The sequence below is a fragment of the Papilio xuthus genome, unplaced genomic scaffold (genome assembly GCF_000836235.2).
Source record: "Papilio xuthus unplaced genomic scaffold, Pxut_1.1 DF829129.1, whole genome shotgun sequence".
Taxonomy (NCBI): Eukaryota; Metazoa; Arthropoda; class Insecta; order Lepidoptera; family Papilionidae; genus Papilio; species Papilio xuthus.
Genome location: NW_013529520.1, coordinates 2211964 through 2228499, shown reverse-complemented (window position 1 = coordinate 2228499; position 16536 = coordinate 2211964). Strand labels below are relative to the sequence as shown.

General features: G+C 31.5%; 5 protein-coding genes across 6 annotated transcripts in view; 3 read left to right on the top strand and 2 right to left on the bottom strand.

Moving 5' to 3' along the window:
• foxo (forkhead box, sub-group O) overlaps positions 1-3157 on the top strand; it is a 79174-nt gene extending 76017 nt beyond the window's left edge. For both annotated transcript variants that reach the window (XM_013315787.1, XM_013315794.1), the window contains exon 9: positions 865-3157. The gene's annotated coding sequence lies outside the window, so the exon portion shown is untranslated. The remainder of the gene's footprint in view (positions 1-864) is intronic.
• A 1885-nt stretch (positions 3158-5042) lies between these two features.
• On the top strand, positions 5043-5753 carry LOC106120159 (uncharacterized). The gene is made up of 3 exons (XM_013315390.1): positions 5043-5152; positions 5249-5363; positions 5610-5753. Exons 1-3 carry the CDS (start codon positions 5077-5079, stop codon positions 5725-5727), a joined length of 309 nt encoding a protein of 102 aa, XP_013170844.1. The 5' UTR covers positions 5043-5076; the 3' UTR covers positions 5728-5753.
• A 1544-nt stretch (positions 5754-7297) lies between these two features.
• DnaJ-21 (dnaJ homolog member 21) lies at positions 7298-10507 on the bottom strand. The gene is made up of 6 exons (XM_013315192.1): positions 10319-10507; positions 9979-10170; positions 9104-9232; positions 8596-8703; positions 7998-8132; positions 7298-7574 (listed from the first exon to the last, which is right to left on the bottom strand). Exons 1-6 carry the CDS (start codon positions 10373-10375, stop codon positions 7458-7460), a joined length of 738 nt encoding a protein of 245 aa, XP_013170646.1. The 5' UTR covers positions 10376-10507; the 3' UTR covers positions 7298-7457.
• Positions 10508-11528: 1021 nt separating this feature from the next.
• On the top strand, positions 11529-12339 carry LOC106121320 (uncharacterized oxidoreductase TM_0325-like). Its single transcript, XM_013316937.1, has one exon. The coding sequence runs from the start codon at positions 11565-11567 to the stop codon at positions 12336-12338; it is 774 nt and encodes a 257-aa protein (XP_013172391.1). The 5' UTR covers positions 11529-11564; the 3' UTR covers position 12339.
• A 60-nt stretch (positions 12340-12399) lies between these two features.
• LOC106119736 (uncharacterized) lies at positions 12400-16328 on the bottom strand. Its single transcript, XM_013314873.1, has 10 exons — positions 15808-16328; positions 15571-15647; positions 15282-15501; positions 14644-14919; positions 14421-14568; positions 14201-14217; positions 13780-13893; positions 13366-13680; positions 12808-13068; positions 12400-12738 (listed from the first exon to the last, which is right to left on the bottom strand). The coding sequence occupies exons 1-10, from the start codon at positions 15844-15846 to the stop codon at positions 12595-12597; spliced, it is 1611 nt and encodes a 536-aa protein (XP_013170327.1). The 5' UTR covers positions 15847-16328; the 3' UTR covers positions 12400-12594.
• Between the last annotated feature and the right edge of the window lie 208 nt (positions 16329-16536).

Sequence of the window (16536 nt, the reverse complement as noted above, 5' to 3'; positions counted from 1 at the left end):
GTCTTTAATTTCCTTTTAACTCTTTTTGTTTTGAAAACGTCGAAAGGTTTTACAGACTTGTATATTACATATTTATTGAAACACTTTGTGGATACACAATCTAAATAACCGAACTTCCCTATTCCCTTAATTGGTAGTTTCATCCAATGTAATAAAAGAAATTGTGTTAAATCGATACACTGAAGTGGCAACACTGTCCGGGGTCGTCACCTGCGGGGTTGCGGGGCGGCGAGGGGGGTGCAGCGCGCGGGGCCGCAGACTTGGCGTCGCACTGTCGGGCAGGTTACGATTTACACTCCACCGACTCAGCAGAAAGTCCGCCCCGACGAGAAACGCTGATAATCCACATCCATAGTCGCCGCGAGAATTACATCGAGATTACTTCGACTTTGATACTACTGTAACTGTTTTATTGCCTCATACGATTTAATTACGATTTGAAATCATTGATTACTAATGAAGTTTAAATGGTCAAATCATAAATTTAATTAAGTGTTGCCATAAAAATCTTTATAAACTCACTGAGTGGCGGTTGTCGGTTATGCGGACGTTTACATAATGAATTATATACAGATTTACGTATATGTTTTATTTATTGAACTTGACGATTAACATTCCATGTTGCGTTCTGTGATGTAAGCATTTTATAGAGTGATGAAGTACAAGTTTTCTGCTCCCGTCCTATTCCACCTTCATTGAATACTAAAAAAAAATCAATTAATAATTACAAACTCTCTTGACATGAAATGTCCTTATTCTTCGCTAAATCTGTACGAAATAGTACTAGAAAATATTTTTTTTTTAGATATTTAAGTATAAAGTAAATTTAATATTCGTACTAATAACTTGTTATTTTTGTTTCAGGTCGCTAATACACAATTCGGAGAATATCGGGAAGTTTAACTCCGTTATGAATACGGTTGTGATAAATAACTACAGTCTTACCCGGTCGTCAAGGTGGACCTCAAATATGGACAAACATCAGACTAAAAGTGGTTAAAGTGGAGTGAAAAACAGTAGAATGACGTTGAGTGAACGATACTGTTTCTTGAACTAAGAATTAAATGTTTAGTTAAAAAAAATTGACCTCGCGTACTTTATTTGTTCGGTTTTAGAAACTAAGATCTTACCCCGGTGTGTGTTGAGAGAATGGGTTCTACAGTAAACCTTAACTAAACGCAGTATGGTTGAAATTTCAATGGTGCACGTAATTCTGTATTTGGTATTTAGAGACCCATCTTTCAATACGCCGGGCTATAGCACTTATTTGTATTTTTGGTATTTTAAAATTGGACTGATTTGCATCATTCATTGTTACTGGCAATATATAGTTCTTTTTTTAAACTGTTGTTACATTTTTTTTTTGTTATCTATCAAAATAATTCTGTCACTATACTTATCCGTGTATTTTTATAATCTGTGTGATTGTAATGACAGATAAAAATTGCATATTTTTGTAAATTATGTAACAAAATTATTTGGCTATACAAGAATTACCATATATTCTAATTAAAATAGCAATTGCACATTCTAAAAAAGTAATGCAACATATTAAAAATAACAAAACAATTCGATAAAAAAATAAATGTTTTTGCAATTTGCAACCAGACTGAATAAAATCTAAATTTTCACATACGTTAACACTAATGCATTCAAAATGTCATACGTGTGCCTAATAGGTTAAAAAAACTGTAAATATCAAAGTTTCTATTTACAATGGCGGATTATAAAAAAACAAGGCGTTCTTAAGTTGACGCACAAATTCCATTTTAGTCAGATCTCTAGTCCAAAATGTTAATTTTCTTGATTAAGCTACTCCTCATTTGAGCTCAGATTATAGCAAAAAAAAATACGTTCTGTGAATTACCTCAGTGGACTGTATGTGATAGATTTAGCCAATAAGTGTTCAATTTAGTACGTTTTACATATTAAGTCAATTCTTGTAATGTTTGGCGTCCATATGATGTAGAAATGTTTTAAGATCGATATTCGGCCATGTTGTTTTATAATCGAACTGTTGACATATAGATGGGGTCGTTCCAATGGTATTTCGGGAACATTCAAATAAGTGGGATGAGTAAATCTTATGTTTTATGTTGGGTGCACACGTACCGAATAGATGCGAAGGATAACATCTCATTCAAACTTTCGTCAGACATTATCAAAATAATGTAAAACAGCTAAAATGCTCACGTATGTTAGTCCGAAGTCGACAACGATTAGTTTCACTCAGTGAGCGACGGGCCGCGTCCGATACAATTCAATGATAAAGGTCCTCAGACGACCTCGAATCTAGTCGGTGCCGACACCAACATACATGAGTGTTTTAGTCGTTTTATTTATTAGTATATATTAAATCTTGTTCATTCGGTACATATAATTTTGGGTCACCACTACTGTAATATACAAAAACATATATCAGTTGAGTATAGATGACAAAATGTTTTTATATGAGTGTATTGAGAGTGGGAACCAACAGTAACTCAGACTTTATGTTGAGGGTAAATAGTCTGGATTTTGAATTAGAAGAGAAATCCTAACGTTTTTTAAAAGTTTAACAGGCATAAAGATGTGTTATAAGATGAGAGAAATGAAATAGATACGCAAATATGATGAAATATATAGAAATGTAAAGATGGATTCAACATGTAAATGACTTCAAATCATTATTGTAATTTTAATATTCATCGCTTCTTTTTTTTTTGTTTTTTTTTTAATTAGCGTTATCGCAGCTGATGTTGGTGCTATAGATACCTGTTAATAGCTCCCATAAAAGCTAATTTTTCGAACATTGTACTCTGGAACGTGTTGCGACAAATTTAAAATTTATCCAAGAATATGTCTTTGGATTTATCACATAGTTATTTTTTAATAAAAATTATGTAGATAGATAAGAATTAGTATGTATAGATGTAGACTTAAAGTCGAGTTACTATCATTGGTATTTTGGATGTTGGACATCGATGTTGTAAGGCCTGTTCACACTATAGGGTAAGCTAAGCACAATGCAAACGAATCGTGTTCCGAAAATTTTTAGTAGCTCGTGTGAGCTTGCCCTTATAATTTTAGTGACGTTTGCCAAATATTTGAAAACATGTAGCGTGTGAAATCTTTTAAAAGGATAAGGAATTCGCATCTATTTTATATTTATTTATGTTTATTACAATTATCCAAATTTAATTCCAATGATTTTTTATATTTTACTAATTAATTCTATGTAAATTGTTTTAATTTTTTTATTATTATTTTTTGTATTGGAATTGTCAGCATAAAGGTCGAATGTGGCGCATCTCAAGGTCTTTAAATTAAGAATAGTAAATATATCTCCTGGTTGTTGAAACGTAATTAGTTAGTAGTTGTAAATTTATAAAATGCAAATTTGTGGTCAATTAGGCTCGGATATATTTAATCTGTCAAGCCTATAGTTATTTTAGGACGTTTAGCTCGAAATACGCTACAATTTGAAATAAACAATATTTACGTTGGCAACCAATCAGTAAAAATATCTTTGTACATTAAAAATTTGATGTCGATTTAAAATTTAAACATTAAAATAAAATTCTGTCATTTTTCAATTGCATATTTTGAAAGATATACAATGTAAACCTGTTTATAATATCAGAAGAAAAACGTTTGATGAGCACAAAACGTTCTATCGAGGGAACAAAAATGGTGCGCAAAGACCTCGTTTAGGTCGGAGCGGTTTACAATTGTTGCAATTTTATTCTACCCACGCGGTGCAATATGCCGCGTATTAAAGCCATTTAATAGAGCAAATTTAGTTAAGTCGTAGGTTTAAACGTGTTTAAGACGTCAGAGATTTCATGTTAAATGTCCATAGATTCTAATAGATTAGGGTTAATTCTGCTTGCAAGGAAACTAAACCTTTGCGCAGTGTGATACTTTAATAAAATTTGATTATGATGGGCATTTCTTTTTTTAACTGTTGACGTTTGGGATTGTGTTTAGTTCATAAATGTTATATTTTGTATAAGCCAACATTTGAATAGCAAACGCGTTAACTCCTAGATGATGTAATTAAATTATTTTTTAGTTCGTTCATTTTTTTATGTTTCAACCATCTCGTTGCATAAATATCATTGGATAATCATTCGTTTGTCATCACTCAATCATTAGATAAATTTTTTCGACAAATTGTGAAATACCGTAAGCTAGGACAAAATATGTGTTTAATGTAAATATATAGATGAAACTTGTATGTAGAAGTACATAAATATTATTTATGTATTAAATTTGATATTGTTTTCAAAATTTTAATTCTTGTTGTTTTATTTTACCTCTTACACTACTTTGAAAAAAAAGCAATTTCAAATCAAACAAACCTAGTTCCAAAATTATTAAATCTTTTTGTGTTACAAAAGTTGTATAAATTCTTCAAAAATTTTGAGTGGCGTTTGAACTGCCTCCTATTATTGCCGACATTCAGAATCGCCCCATTTTTAACCAACAAAACCAATATTATTTTATAGTAAAACTTTAAGAATAATTTAACACAACTATGCTATAAAGAATTTTATTACTATTATATAAAGTTTTTTATCGTCAACCGAACTGTTTCTTATTGGATAGCTTTTTTTGTGATATTATGAACATCATTAACAAACTGTGACCATTCAAAGTACGTTTTCTTACGGTAGCAATAACAAAACATAGGACCCTATATAGGTACTTGAAAAGTTTGGAGTTGTTAAAAAAGTATGCAAAAAAACAAAATTGGATAAGTTTTATTACATATATTTTACAGGCACTTTAAAAATTAGCGCCCATTATATTCAAATTGAAACTTAATACTTATTTTAAATTTACTGCCATCTAATGTTAATAATGTAAATCAGATCAAACGTTTATAAGATCTGATAAACAAAGGTTCAGTGTACAGCCGCAAGGTGGCGCTGTCGCTAGTGCAGCGTTGGTGCCAATTTCTTTTAATTTAAATGTAAGGAACTAAGAAATGGCCATTTTTAACTAAAAAAAGTGTCATATTTTATAAATACATTTTTCTATACGTTTCCTAGCAACCACGTCAACTTGATATTCACGAATGAATGTAAAGAGATGCGGTCGAAAATTTTATCATTTCAAAGACAATTTATTGGTGTGTTTAGTAAAAGAAAGTATTGTAACAGTGTAGGTAAGTACAATTTAGATTGCTTTATTTTTATGGGATTTCAAATAATTATTGGAGTAACTAATAATTCAACAATTATTTTTGTTATTTCACTTGTAGATATGCGCCGTGACGCTCACATGAACGAATTGCCTGTGCCCTGTATCCCGTGGGAGCCCTGGTACACGGAGAAGCAGAGATGGTATACTAGATTTCTAGCACTCTCTATAGCTTGGTAAGTACACTTCACCTTTTCCTTACGTATTATAGGTAAATTTCAAAAGGTTAAAACTGTCAGACATGTGCTATGTATTAAAGTGCTTTCATAGAATAAAAAAATAGATTTTTACAATTTTAGCGATTACCACAGATTATAATCTCCAGAACAGATTTGAAAAAAGTAAACGCTTTCACTGTGACGAATAAGAACTGTTACATTCAAAATGTCGGTTATTTAAATACATCTTTTTACATTTTACAGGTGGCTATTTTCGTTTGGCATGGCGATATACACGGATAGTATTTACCTGAACTGGGGTCCGCCGGGTCAGCCGGGCCCGCCCAGTGACATGGTGGAGGAGTGCGTTGAGGCAGACTAATTATTGGAATAAAACTTAGTCTCTTATGTTTTTTTTATTTAATTACCAAATCTATATTTAAAACCAAATTTGTGTATTTTTGCGAGAATGAAAGGTGTTCGTCGATATGTGGTCCATTCAATCTTTAAGGCTTGACAGATTTTGAAATAAGGTATTTCCAATCGTATTCTCTTAACATTAGTTTTGTACTACGATGTAAAAGTGGCTTATAGTTTTTTTTTTAATAAATATGGATCAAATACTAGCTTACGACTTAAAATTAAAAGAAAAACAAGTGTTTGGTCTATCTTTTATTTGTGGAACGCAAAGAAATGTACACTGTTAGGTACATTAGTGAATTACTTATACCTTTATATTTAACATTAACTGTTCATAGAACTTTGCAATCTGAGAAGAAATCTATTGGTCAACAATACTACCTTACATACTAAATAGCTTTTCCAATCCATATCTGAGATAGAGCTTTTATCACTAGGCTCGTATTAACTAAAAAGAAAACTAAAATCATTAGTAAACACGAAATATTAAGCAAAAAGAGAAAAATTTTCAAATCTATACCAACGTTTATACCAAAATTATGTTTTTGAAGAATTCAAATGTGAAATAATTATTCTATGAATTCTCAATTAATACTTTACCTCAAAAATTCAATACCTAAACCCAAAATAATACAGACTATAAATCAACGATTCAATTTTATGTCAATTAGCTAATATATTTTATTTAACCTTAGTTTTAAATACAATTAAAATTGTGAAGTATAGATAAACCTGGATAAGCCAAAATTCAAAGGAACCACAATATTTTTCTACACTTATCTAGGTTTGACTGTATTCCACAAATTAATCACAAATTTAAAACAACTGTGTATTATGCCATATATAGTGACGAAAGATATAACAAATGTAAGTAAATATTAACTTTGTATAGATTTGAAAATTCGTATTAATCTAAAATAACCATCGTCCTAGATGCGATACAATGCGACGACTTTAAACTCTTGCATTTTCTCCTACAAATGTTTTTATCACATACAAAATGAACACCTAAATATTGTAAACCTACAAACATCGACTTCAATACATGTCCCTGCCAGCTATTTTACATTTTTAAAAGACAATGAAAAGCAAATCTTAGTAATATAGAATTTTTTTTCTAGAATTGTTTTATAACTTGCTATTGCCCGCGATTCCGTCCGCGAAATTAAAAACATACGAAATAAGTAAGCCTATGTGTTCTTCCAGACTATCTTCTACATCTATGTCAAACTTCAGCGAGATCCATGCTGCCGTTTCAGAGATACTTTCAAACAAACATACGTACATCTATCTAAACTTTCGTATTAATAATATTAGTAAGATACAAGACCGTAAGAGTGAGTTTGTGATGTTATTTGTAACATATGTTTACAATATTTTGGTTTTCATTTGGAACAATAAACTCTGTCCAACCATTTAACTTTCGACATATCAGTGAAATTAAGTCTACCCGTGGGTTTCTGAGAAAAAAAATCTCCATTTAAAGCATATTGTTATCGCTGTTTTGTCAAAGATAATGACAGGGATGCCTCTATGTTTTATACAAAGACTTTGGTCTCAGAAACCGACGGTATATGTATAATAGATATTTGCGAAATAATTAACAGATTTGACTGATCAAATTGCGTCACACATCTACATTCGTCATCTAGGACGTTTGGTTAACCTTAATTTACTAACAATATTCGTAAGTTATCTGCTCTCCGGCTTCGGTTTCGGTGGCTTGAAACCCATGATCTTCTTTTTCTTCTTTTCCTTGCCACCAGATTGGAAGGTCTTCCAACTATCCACACGGGTTTGTCGAGATTCCTAAACAAATGTGTATAACATATAAATTTAGATTTAGAAGTAAAAAAAATTATATCCTATCAGCACTAATAGACTGCTGTAAAGTACTTTAAAAACGTTAGAATGTATTCCATAAATCATTTAAAGTTCTTAATGTGTCAATCACCTTGAGTTTCTGAGACTAAAATGTCAGTTTAGAACATATTGCTATCTCTTTTTTGTGACAGAAAATGAAAGGGATTACAATATGTTGATTTTGGTCTCAGAAATTCAAGATCACAGTATTAACTATAAATTTCTGATCATGTATACATATAAATCGAAAATAAAATTTGTACACGGCGGGATTCGAACCTAAAACCTGCAGATTGCAGGCGAATCCTTTACTCATGAGCCACCGACGCACTGTAACAATTAGCTATTAGTTATTTAACAAGCACTAACCTCAAAGTTCTTAGCCCACTCTTTTTCGAATGACATTTGTTCTTCTTGTTCTATTTCTGCTTCCCGCTTGCGTTTCCTCTCTTCCATGTCCCTTGTTTCCAAATGCTGACGCTTACGTTCCATGTCTGCAAACAGCTGGAACAGTAAAACATCTTTGTTTCTTTATGTGTAAAACGTAAAACTGATTTTATTTTACTTACATTTACCAATTAACATTTATTACAATGTAACAAAAATGAACCAAATTTTTATGGAAAAAAGTTTCAATTTTAAGCCCGAGGGCTCATATTTGGAGTAACAACATTCTGTGGCTTAAAGGAAAGGGAGCAAGAGGTTTTTAACTTGAAGTTTATTGTAAAAAAAAATTACTGTAGGATAATATTATATTTAATAAAATCTAATATTATAATTGCAAATGTTTGGATGTATGGATGGATTTTCAATGCATCTCCAGAACAGCTGCATGGATGTGGCTGAAATTTGACACATATGTAGAACTACAATATAGTCTGGAAGAACATAGACTAATTAAGTTTTTTTTAATTCCGGTTGGATGTTGTCACAGGCGAAAGCTATATACATAAATAAGATAACAAACCTTCATTGTCATGACATAAACTGCATGTTTGTATTTCACTGGATCATCTTCTGGTATACCTTCTCCTAACCGACCATCTTTTCTGAATTTCTTTCGTTTTTGTTCAATCTAAAAAAAATATTATTTATTAAGCAACATTCAGTATCTAAAGAAACATTTTTTAGCATTACCAATTAAATTCTAATTTGCAAATAACAAATTAGGATTATCTCTATTAATATATTTATGTAAATTTAAATTCATCACTTGACACTATATAAGTTTCGTCACTAATTAAGACCCTTGTATTATATTTATGTTATTCTTCGTCTATGAAATCATTCTAGTTCCACTCATCCTAAAGAAGGGCCTCCGATGGGCTGGAAACTAGTTGCTACCAACACCAAACTAACATACAAGTGTGTTTTTGCCATTTACATATTATGTTACTATGTCTCGCGAAAGTTGGAATAATTGAATAAAAACTTGAGAAATAAAAAAATGATCAAATTAATTAAAATTATCATACCATATGATCCGTTCTTTCTTTAGCTTCCTGATATACATCCAAGCATTTCTTTCTTGTATCTTCATTTTCCAATATCTTCCAGGATCTATTAACAATTTCAAATGCTTGTTGTGCCCTTTCCGAATCATCCTGTAAATAAAAATTAACATATTGATAGATTTTTCATTTATATATCTGTTAATAACGTCTAAATCCTAATCATACAATTCTAAACCCTATGGTAATTCTTTCTATTAAATGTTAAAAGGATGTGTCATTGTAATATTTTTAAAATATAGACATATAATTTATATGACGATTCTACACTTTAGTAACCTTCAAAAGAAACATTGTATTAAAATTTTAAGTTAAAGTACAAATTATAGAAATTATTTAGTAAGAACGAGGTTTTGTGCCCGTTATGTAGGTAGCGTTTTTGGTTTTCTGCATTATCATCTCCATTCATCCATGCCTTTTTTTCTTTGTACCTTACCTATGGCAGTGTAGACAGGGCCTCTGTGGTATGCTTACGTTCCATCTGTGGATAAAAATGAAATATTGACGGGGATAACCGTCTCAACTACATGTCTAGGAAATCATAGCTAATAGAAATGTTTTCTTGTTAAAAAGTGTACTGGAAAATGGCAGAATATACAATATGTTTTGTGTGACTTTTAAGACAGTAAAATATAAATGCAAATTAATAACGCATTTTAAATGTGACATGTGCAGATAAATAAACAAGAAGAGAAAGTCCAAATCATGATTTGTACTTAATATGATAATTCACCTACAAGGTTCATAATTTTAATCCCAACATGCCAAATGTATTTGATAGGTACAAATGACACAGAAAAGCAAATAATTTATGTATAAAGTTTGAATATTGTACTCACAATATTCTTGTCAGGATGAACAAGAATGGAGAGACGTCTGTACTTCTTTTTTATTTCTTCGATTGTAGCGTCACATTCAACTTGGAGAACTTCAAATGGGTTCAGATTGAAGTATGTAGATCCAGGACGGAGTAGTCTTTCGATTTGTTGCTTTGGAGTAAGAACAGAATCTCTCTTCTCTATTTCTTTAACCTAAAAAGACAACTTATACAAAACTTCGGAAATAAAACAAGCCGCTAAATATCATTACTTAATAATTGAACTATATTTAGATGTCATTAAAAATCATGTAAATATTTCATTAAAAATTTAAAACTTCAGATAAACTAGGTTATTTCACCTCTGTGTAGAAATCGTCGAACGATTCTGCCTTTGCTGTAGATGGTATGGAAGACATTTTCAACAACCTTTTGTGACTCCCAAATCTGATTATTGTGGTTACATTTAAAAAGTCAAAGTTCCTTATTTTGTGACGATTAAACTCGTTGAACAAAAAAATGATGCTTCGTAAACTTTTGACAATAAAGCAATGACCATAGACCAATTAACATTTTTTTTGTTGCACAGATTACTTAGATTAAATTTATGAATATCTTACGCTCATTAAAAATTATTGGATCATGAAATTAAAAGTAATTATAGCTGTAATTTGGGTTAAAGTTTAAATATAGGCTTAAGTTTGTTTTTTGATTTTATGAGTTTTCTAAAAACCTATACTACTTTATAACCTATGCCCTACTTTATAACTCTATAACCTAAACCCATTTCAACCTTAAGTCAAATCCTAGCTTAATCACCACGAAGTTACCGGTTGTTGTGATAAAATAAAATATTTTTAAGGTTTGTCTTTGATTTTTGAACAGTTATATTTTTTTAATTACTGCCGCCGCAGCTTTGTTTTTATTTACATATTACATTTAACTTTGACTATTAATGGTAATATCTAACACTTCTCTCTGTGAGGTTTCACTGCAAAAGCACCACTGCAAAAACATACTTTATGTTATCTCTGTGTCTTCAAAGAGAGTGAGTGTGATGAAAGTATGTTTTTCTATAAGTATTTTAGCAGCTTAAAATCTAGGTAAGCAACTGTGTTTGATCCTTGATGCGAATTTTATTATGCAATAATATAGACATTGCAGTGGAATCGAGCAGAATATTTCGTACATGGAGATAAGTACTATATTAACGACTAACATAAACATTCGGAAACTTTAGTCAAGGTCAAATAGCTCGGAACGGTTGAATTCACGACGCTGTATTTTAACTAACTAGTTTTAAAGAGTTTTTAGTCGAGATATCTGGCATTGATATATAATGGCATCATTCTTTCGCTTTATCCTGAATTACCAGTCACCCGTGACAACGTCCGCGGAATTAAAAAACCAACTTAATAAGACGCCTATGAGTTCTTCCAGACTATTTTTTACATCTATGCCAAATTTCAGCAAGATCCATGCAGCCGTTCCGGAGATATCTTCAAACAAACAACCATCCATCCACCCATCTAAACATTCGCATTTATATTAGTAAGAAGTAAGATATAATTAGTAGTTATTATCTTAATTATTAAATTCGCAGATAAAATGTTTACGGACAAAATCGTATTAATAACTGGAGCTAGTTCTGGAATTGGTGCAGAAACAGCCGTAGAGTTCGCAAAACTTAACGCTAAGCTGGTTCTTACTGGAAGAAACAAAGAAAATCTAGGAAAAGTTGCGAAACAATGTGAAGAGGGTTCTAAAAGTAAACAAACACCTTTGGTGATAATCGCTGATATGAACGTGGATACCGACGTGGATAATATAATGAAAAGTACAATAGAGAATTTTGGAAGACTAGACGTTCTTGTAAATAATGCTGGTATTCTAGAAAGTGGAACGATAGAAACTACCAGTTTGGCGCAGTACGATAGAGTGATGAACACAAATGTTAGGGGACCATATTATTTGACCATGTTAGCTGTTCCCCATCTGATTAAAACTAAAGGGTCAATCGTGAACGTATCCAGTGTGACTGGTCTGAGATCTTTTCCAAATGTTTTAGCGTATTGCATGTCGAAGTCTGCTCTGGATCAATTTACAAGATGTACCGCGCTTGAGTTAGGTCTTAAAGGTGTTAGAGTTAACGCTGTAAATCCTGGCGTAATTACAACTGGTATTCATATGAAATCAAGCATGAACGAGGAGCAATACAAGGAGTTCTTGAAAACGTGTGCCGGCACCCATGCTTTGGGTCGAGCAGGTGACAGCAAGGAAGTGGCTTCTGTTATAATATTCTTAGCCAGTGATGCAGCCAGTAACATCACAGGTGCTACAATACCAGTGGACGGTGGTCGTCATGCTATGTGTCCACGTTAAATACACAATATTGTTATATACTATAAAAATAAAATTATTATGAATGTTATTAACGAGTTTTAATTGACATATTTTGTTTCTTATTTATATTTTGCGAGTAAATAATGTGCAAATATTAATCGTTGGTTTCTGAGAACTGAATCCCTGGTTAAAACATATTATCATCCCTGTTTTGTCAAAGATAATGAGAGGGAAAAAGTTATTTTTCATACAAGGATTATGGTCTTAGAAGCCAACGATAAGTAAAATGTAATCATCAGTTGAATGATGCGTCAGATACACATTTTATGATCTGTATAGTTGTATTCGTGATAGCAGCGGAAGCTTCTATAAGACCGTTGCTCGTACAAGAAACAATTGTGTTTAAAATATCGTCTGCAATTGCTCTGGTTTCATCTCTCTGGAAAAAAAAATGTTTTTTAGTATCATAAGTAACTATATTCTAATAAATTACATTAATATTACTTACATATTTTAGTATGCCTTTTTCCTCGTTCTCTAAATCATTATATACTTTTTTCCTCACATCGTTAAAACATTCATCAATATCTTCGTTATTGAGACAAGCTTGTAATTCCTTATCTATATTAGCAATAAATTCATCCTTGTCAATCAATAGTTGATTGCCTGTTTCTTCTAGCATAGGTAGATAGTAAGTACTTTGTGATATGCAAGTCGTTACGTTTACTAATATATCCTTTAGGATTTTTTCTATTGCTTTCTGCTGTCTCTACAAGTGTAAGGATAGTATGTGAGATAAAGTCATTATCATAACCCTGTCGTTATTCTACTCTATGCGGGGTTGGAACACCAAAATTCGTCGTCCCAATCTACCAATTGTCACCGTTCAAGCTATTCATCCATTTCCTACTGGATGTACACCTCCACAATTATTTAATCAAATAATAAAGTCAAGTTAAAACAAATAATATTGCTTATATAAAATATTAAAAGTCTATCGTAATATTTTGTGATCCATTTTTTGTAAATTTATGGCATGCAGTTGTGTAAAAATTTAAATACTCACTTTGATGCATTGTTTAACTAGGATACCTGAAACTTTAATACTGGCAATTAGATTGTTCATTTCTTTTTTCATGTTCTGTAGACGACTTCTGAACATTGAATTTATTTCATTTGCTTTTGTTTTTACGTTTTGTACCCATATATTTATCCTTTCTGCAGTATGTTTAGCGATGTTCTTCACGGATTCCCATGCATTGATTGCACTTTGCTTTACGCTATTCCATAAATCTGCGACGCTTCGTCGATACTCTGAAGTCCGTTGTACAGTTGACATCTTATTTACATTATGTTCGTTAGACAGGACACTGTACACGTCCTGTAAATTTTAATAATAAATATATTAATACTTATTCCAAATTCCACGTTTACAACAAAAATGTATTAGCAAATTAAATCATACAATATAGGACCCTACCTGAGAACACAAAGTAAGTAGGAACAAAAGTAGTACAAAACGCATGATCAAAGAAAATATGTAATTCGACAACAAAATTAACAATAAAAGACAATAATGTCGAATAACGCAAACCTTTTATATCTTCTTTATTAAGAGCCACTAGAAATAATATTGTGTTTATTGATTTAGATCGATTTAAAATCTTTGTTACCAGTTTCTGAAGTGTTTGTCAAATCGGTCAATATTTCAGTACTAGAGAGAATTCGGATGACTAGTGTCCTACCTGGCTTCTCTCGGATGCCAAATTATATACTTTGCCTTTTTTGTATCATACCATGCAATGGTCAATAATTTAACTAAAAAAAAATCTATAATATTTTATCGGTTCTACAATCCTTCCTTTCCTTTTAATAACTGTAATTTAGTAAAAAGTTTAGACCTGAAAAATATTTTCAACTACAGAGAATCTCATATGTTATGATGTAATACGCTAATACACCAAATTCGTTTAATATTAGGTTAAAAAAATAACAAAAGAACATCTTGAAAATTGGTAATTTAATTAAACAATAAAAAACTTAAGCATGGTTCTTGTTAAAAACATTATCAAAAAGGTATAAAATGTGTAGTATAAAGCGATGAAATTTCATGACGTTAACCAAAAGATTCGATTACAGATTTCACCGAGCATCTTCCAATGTCAATTATTATTTTTGCAGTGCCGATAGTTGCTCTTATCATATTAAAACCAGCGCACATTTCGAATGCAGCCGGCAATGTCCCGATAGCCAAGTTGATACGTGCGATCTGTAAAATCATTATAGAAAAATTATTCTTTGATATCTTTTACGTTCAACAAGGAGTGCTGAATGCAATATTTACCGAGATTCCACTATTCGTAGTGAATATTGCTCCAGTAGTCTGAGCCTCATTTGTTAGAGGACTTAAACATTTGCCCACATTTAAAAGAGACCCATCATCATCTATGGAGCAATTTCTCATGCTTTCCAATACTTCTTTAGAATAATTCAGTGCTGAATTCGACTCTGTGATAAGATCGTCTATCATATCGTTCACTTCTTTTATACGATCATCAGCACAACTTCTGGACCTAGTATATGTTTGATCAATGAGATTATCAGCTTCTTCACGATGAGACTGTAATAAAACCAAATGGTTAATTAAAAGAAAAACTTTGAATTTAAACAAAAGAGAATCTATTTAACAGATTTTTTTGGATTAAGCCCTATCTATTTCTCGAGTAGTATCTATCCTAAGTGTTACGTTAAGATCGCATTTATTTTTAATCGACTTCAAGAAGGTGGAGGTTCGCAATTAATCTGAATTTTTTTTACTACGTTTATTTCAGTTTATAATAGAAGGGGGTAAACGAGCAGCGGTAACACCGAGGTGTTCAACGACGCCCATGGACACCAGCAATACCAGAGGAACCACAGATGCGTTGCCGGCCTTTGTGCCTTTCTGTACTTGTTCTTGTTTGATTTGTACTTTTTACTTACATCTATGCAGGTTGATATTCCCTCTCCAACCTCAAATAATTTATCGGTTACTTTTTTAACGGCCTTTGTAATTCGTCTCCTTAATCTCTGTCTGTCTGCATGAATTTTCTCTATGTACTGTTGTACTTCATCTTTGATGCCAGCAGTGAAGTTTTTTACTGCTTCAATTGCTTGGTGTGCAGAATCACTTAGTTTCCTTGCAAGTTCTTTTATCAACTCTCTGGAATTTTATAAAACTTATTATAGGACAATACAAAAAAATCTATCTGAATGATGTCTTTATTGGTACCTCATATTTGAATCGCGTTTTTGGCGTAAAATCAATGATTTTTCATCACCAGAAACACTTCTCAACATCGAACACAGCTGTAAAATTTTATTGTTTTATTTTTGATTAGCAAATAATACTTATTATTTAATTGCTCCTATAACTTATGAATTCACTTTAACTAAAAACGAACTAGGTACAATAAGAACATAGCACAAGGCCTTCTTAATTAATTCCTATAGATTTTATATCTCTTACCACGACAGAAAAACAAAATAAGACTACGACGAACTTCATTTTTTCTAACTAAAATGTGTTTGTACATACATCTGTGAGTGAACTTATATTCAGTTTTAGTTTTATGGCATATTCTAGACATATATTGTTACCGTAATAAACAGATGCCTGTTAAGTAAATAAATTCCTGTGATAAGATATTACAACGTGAAATCGTTGCAGTAAACATTGACAAATTCGAGATAAGAAATACATAAATTCTCTTTTATCAATAAAAATATTGAGTACAAATATTTTGAACTTCAAGTATTGTGACCTCAAATAACGCGTAAAAATGCGCTTCGACCTATTTTGTTCTAGATAACTAAATATTATCGTCTTTATATGGCAAGAAACATAAATTACATAATAAAACACATTATGACTTTAGCTTAGATGGCAGCATAAAAGCACTAGTTATTTACAACAATTTATTTTAATAGTCAAAATACAATTATCAAAATTATTTTCGATCAGTACACAAAGGTTATCTGAATAAATAAACTGACTTTATAGACGTGAAGCAATCTCAAAACAAATTCATAATTGCTTTAAACAGCTCAAGGCTTCTTAATTATGAATATCGTGTCTCCCATAAAAGTAATTCACTATTTGAAATGTAAATATTGCGACAGACAATTCGCTCTGATGATTTTTTATAGACTCGATGTTTGAAACTGACCGTAGGTTTTCTGTGCTAAAACATTGCCA

Bases quoted from the DNA above. Each gene is read 5' to 3' on its own strand.
- LOC106121320 (XM_013316937.1), top strand. From the start codon at position 11,565: ATGTTTACGGACAAAATCGTATTAATAACTGGAGCTAGTTCTGGAATT.
- LOC106119736 (XM_013314873.1), bottom strand. From the start codon at position 15,846: ATGAAGTTCGTCGTAGTCTTATTTTGTTTTTCTGTCGTG. The intron at 14,920-15,281 runs GTAAGTAAAAAG...GTTTTATTACAG, and splicing joins GAATATCAACCTGCATAGAT to TCTCATCGTGAAGAAGCTGA. The intron at 14,569-14,643 runs GTAAATATTGCA...ATGATTTTACAG, and splicing joins CTACGAATAGTGGAATCTCG to ATCGCACGTATCAACTTGGC.
- DnaJ-21 (XM_013315192.1), bottom strand. From the start codon at position 10,375: ATGTCTTCCATACCATCTACAGCAAAGGCAGAATCGTTCGACGATTTC. The intron at 8,704-9,103 runs GTATGATAATTT...TATTTTTTTTAG, and splicing joins AAGAAAGAACGGATCATATG to ATTGAACAAAAACGAAAGAA. The intron at 7,575-7,997 runs GTTAGTGCTTGT...ACATTTGTTTAG, and splicing joins AGTGGGCTAAGAACTTTGAG to GAATCTCGACAAACCCGTGT.
- LOC106120159 (XM_013315390.1), top strand. From the start codon at position 5,077: ATGCGGTCGAAAATTTTATCATTTCAAAGACAATTTATTGGTGTGTTT. The intron at 5,153-5,248 runs GTAAGTACAATT...TTTCACTTGTAG, and splicing joins AAAGTATTGTAACAGTGTAG to ATATGCGCCGTGACGCTCAC. The intron at 5,364-5,609 runs GTAAGTACACTT...TACATTTTACAG, and splicing joins CTAGCACTCTCTATAGCTTG to GTGGCTATTTTCGTTTGGCA.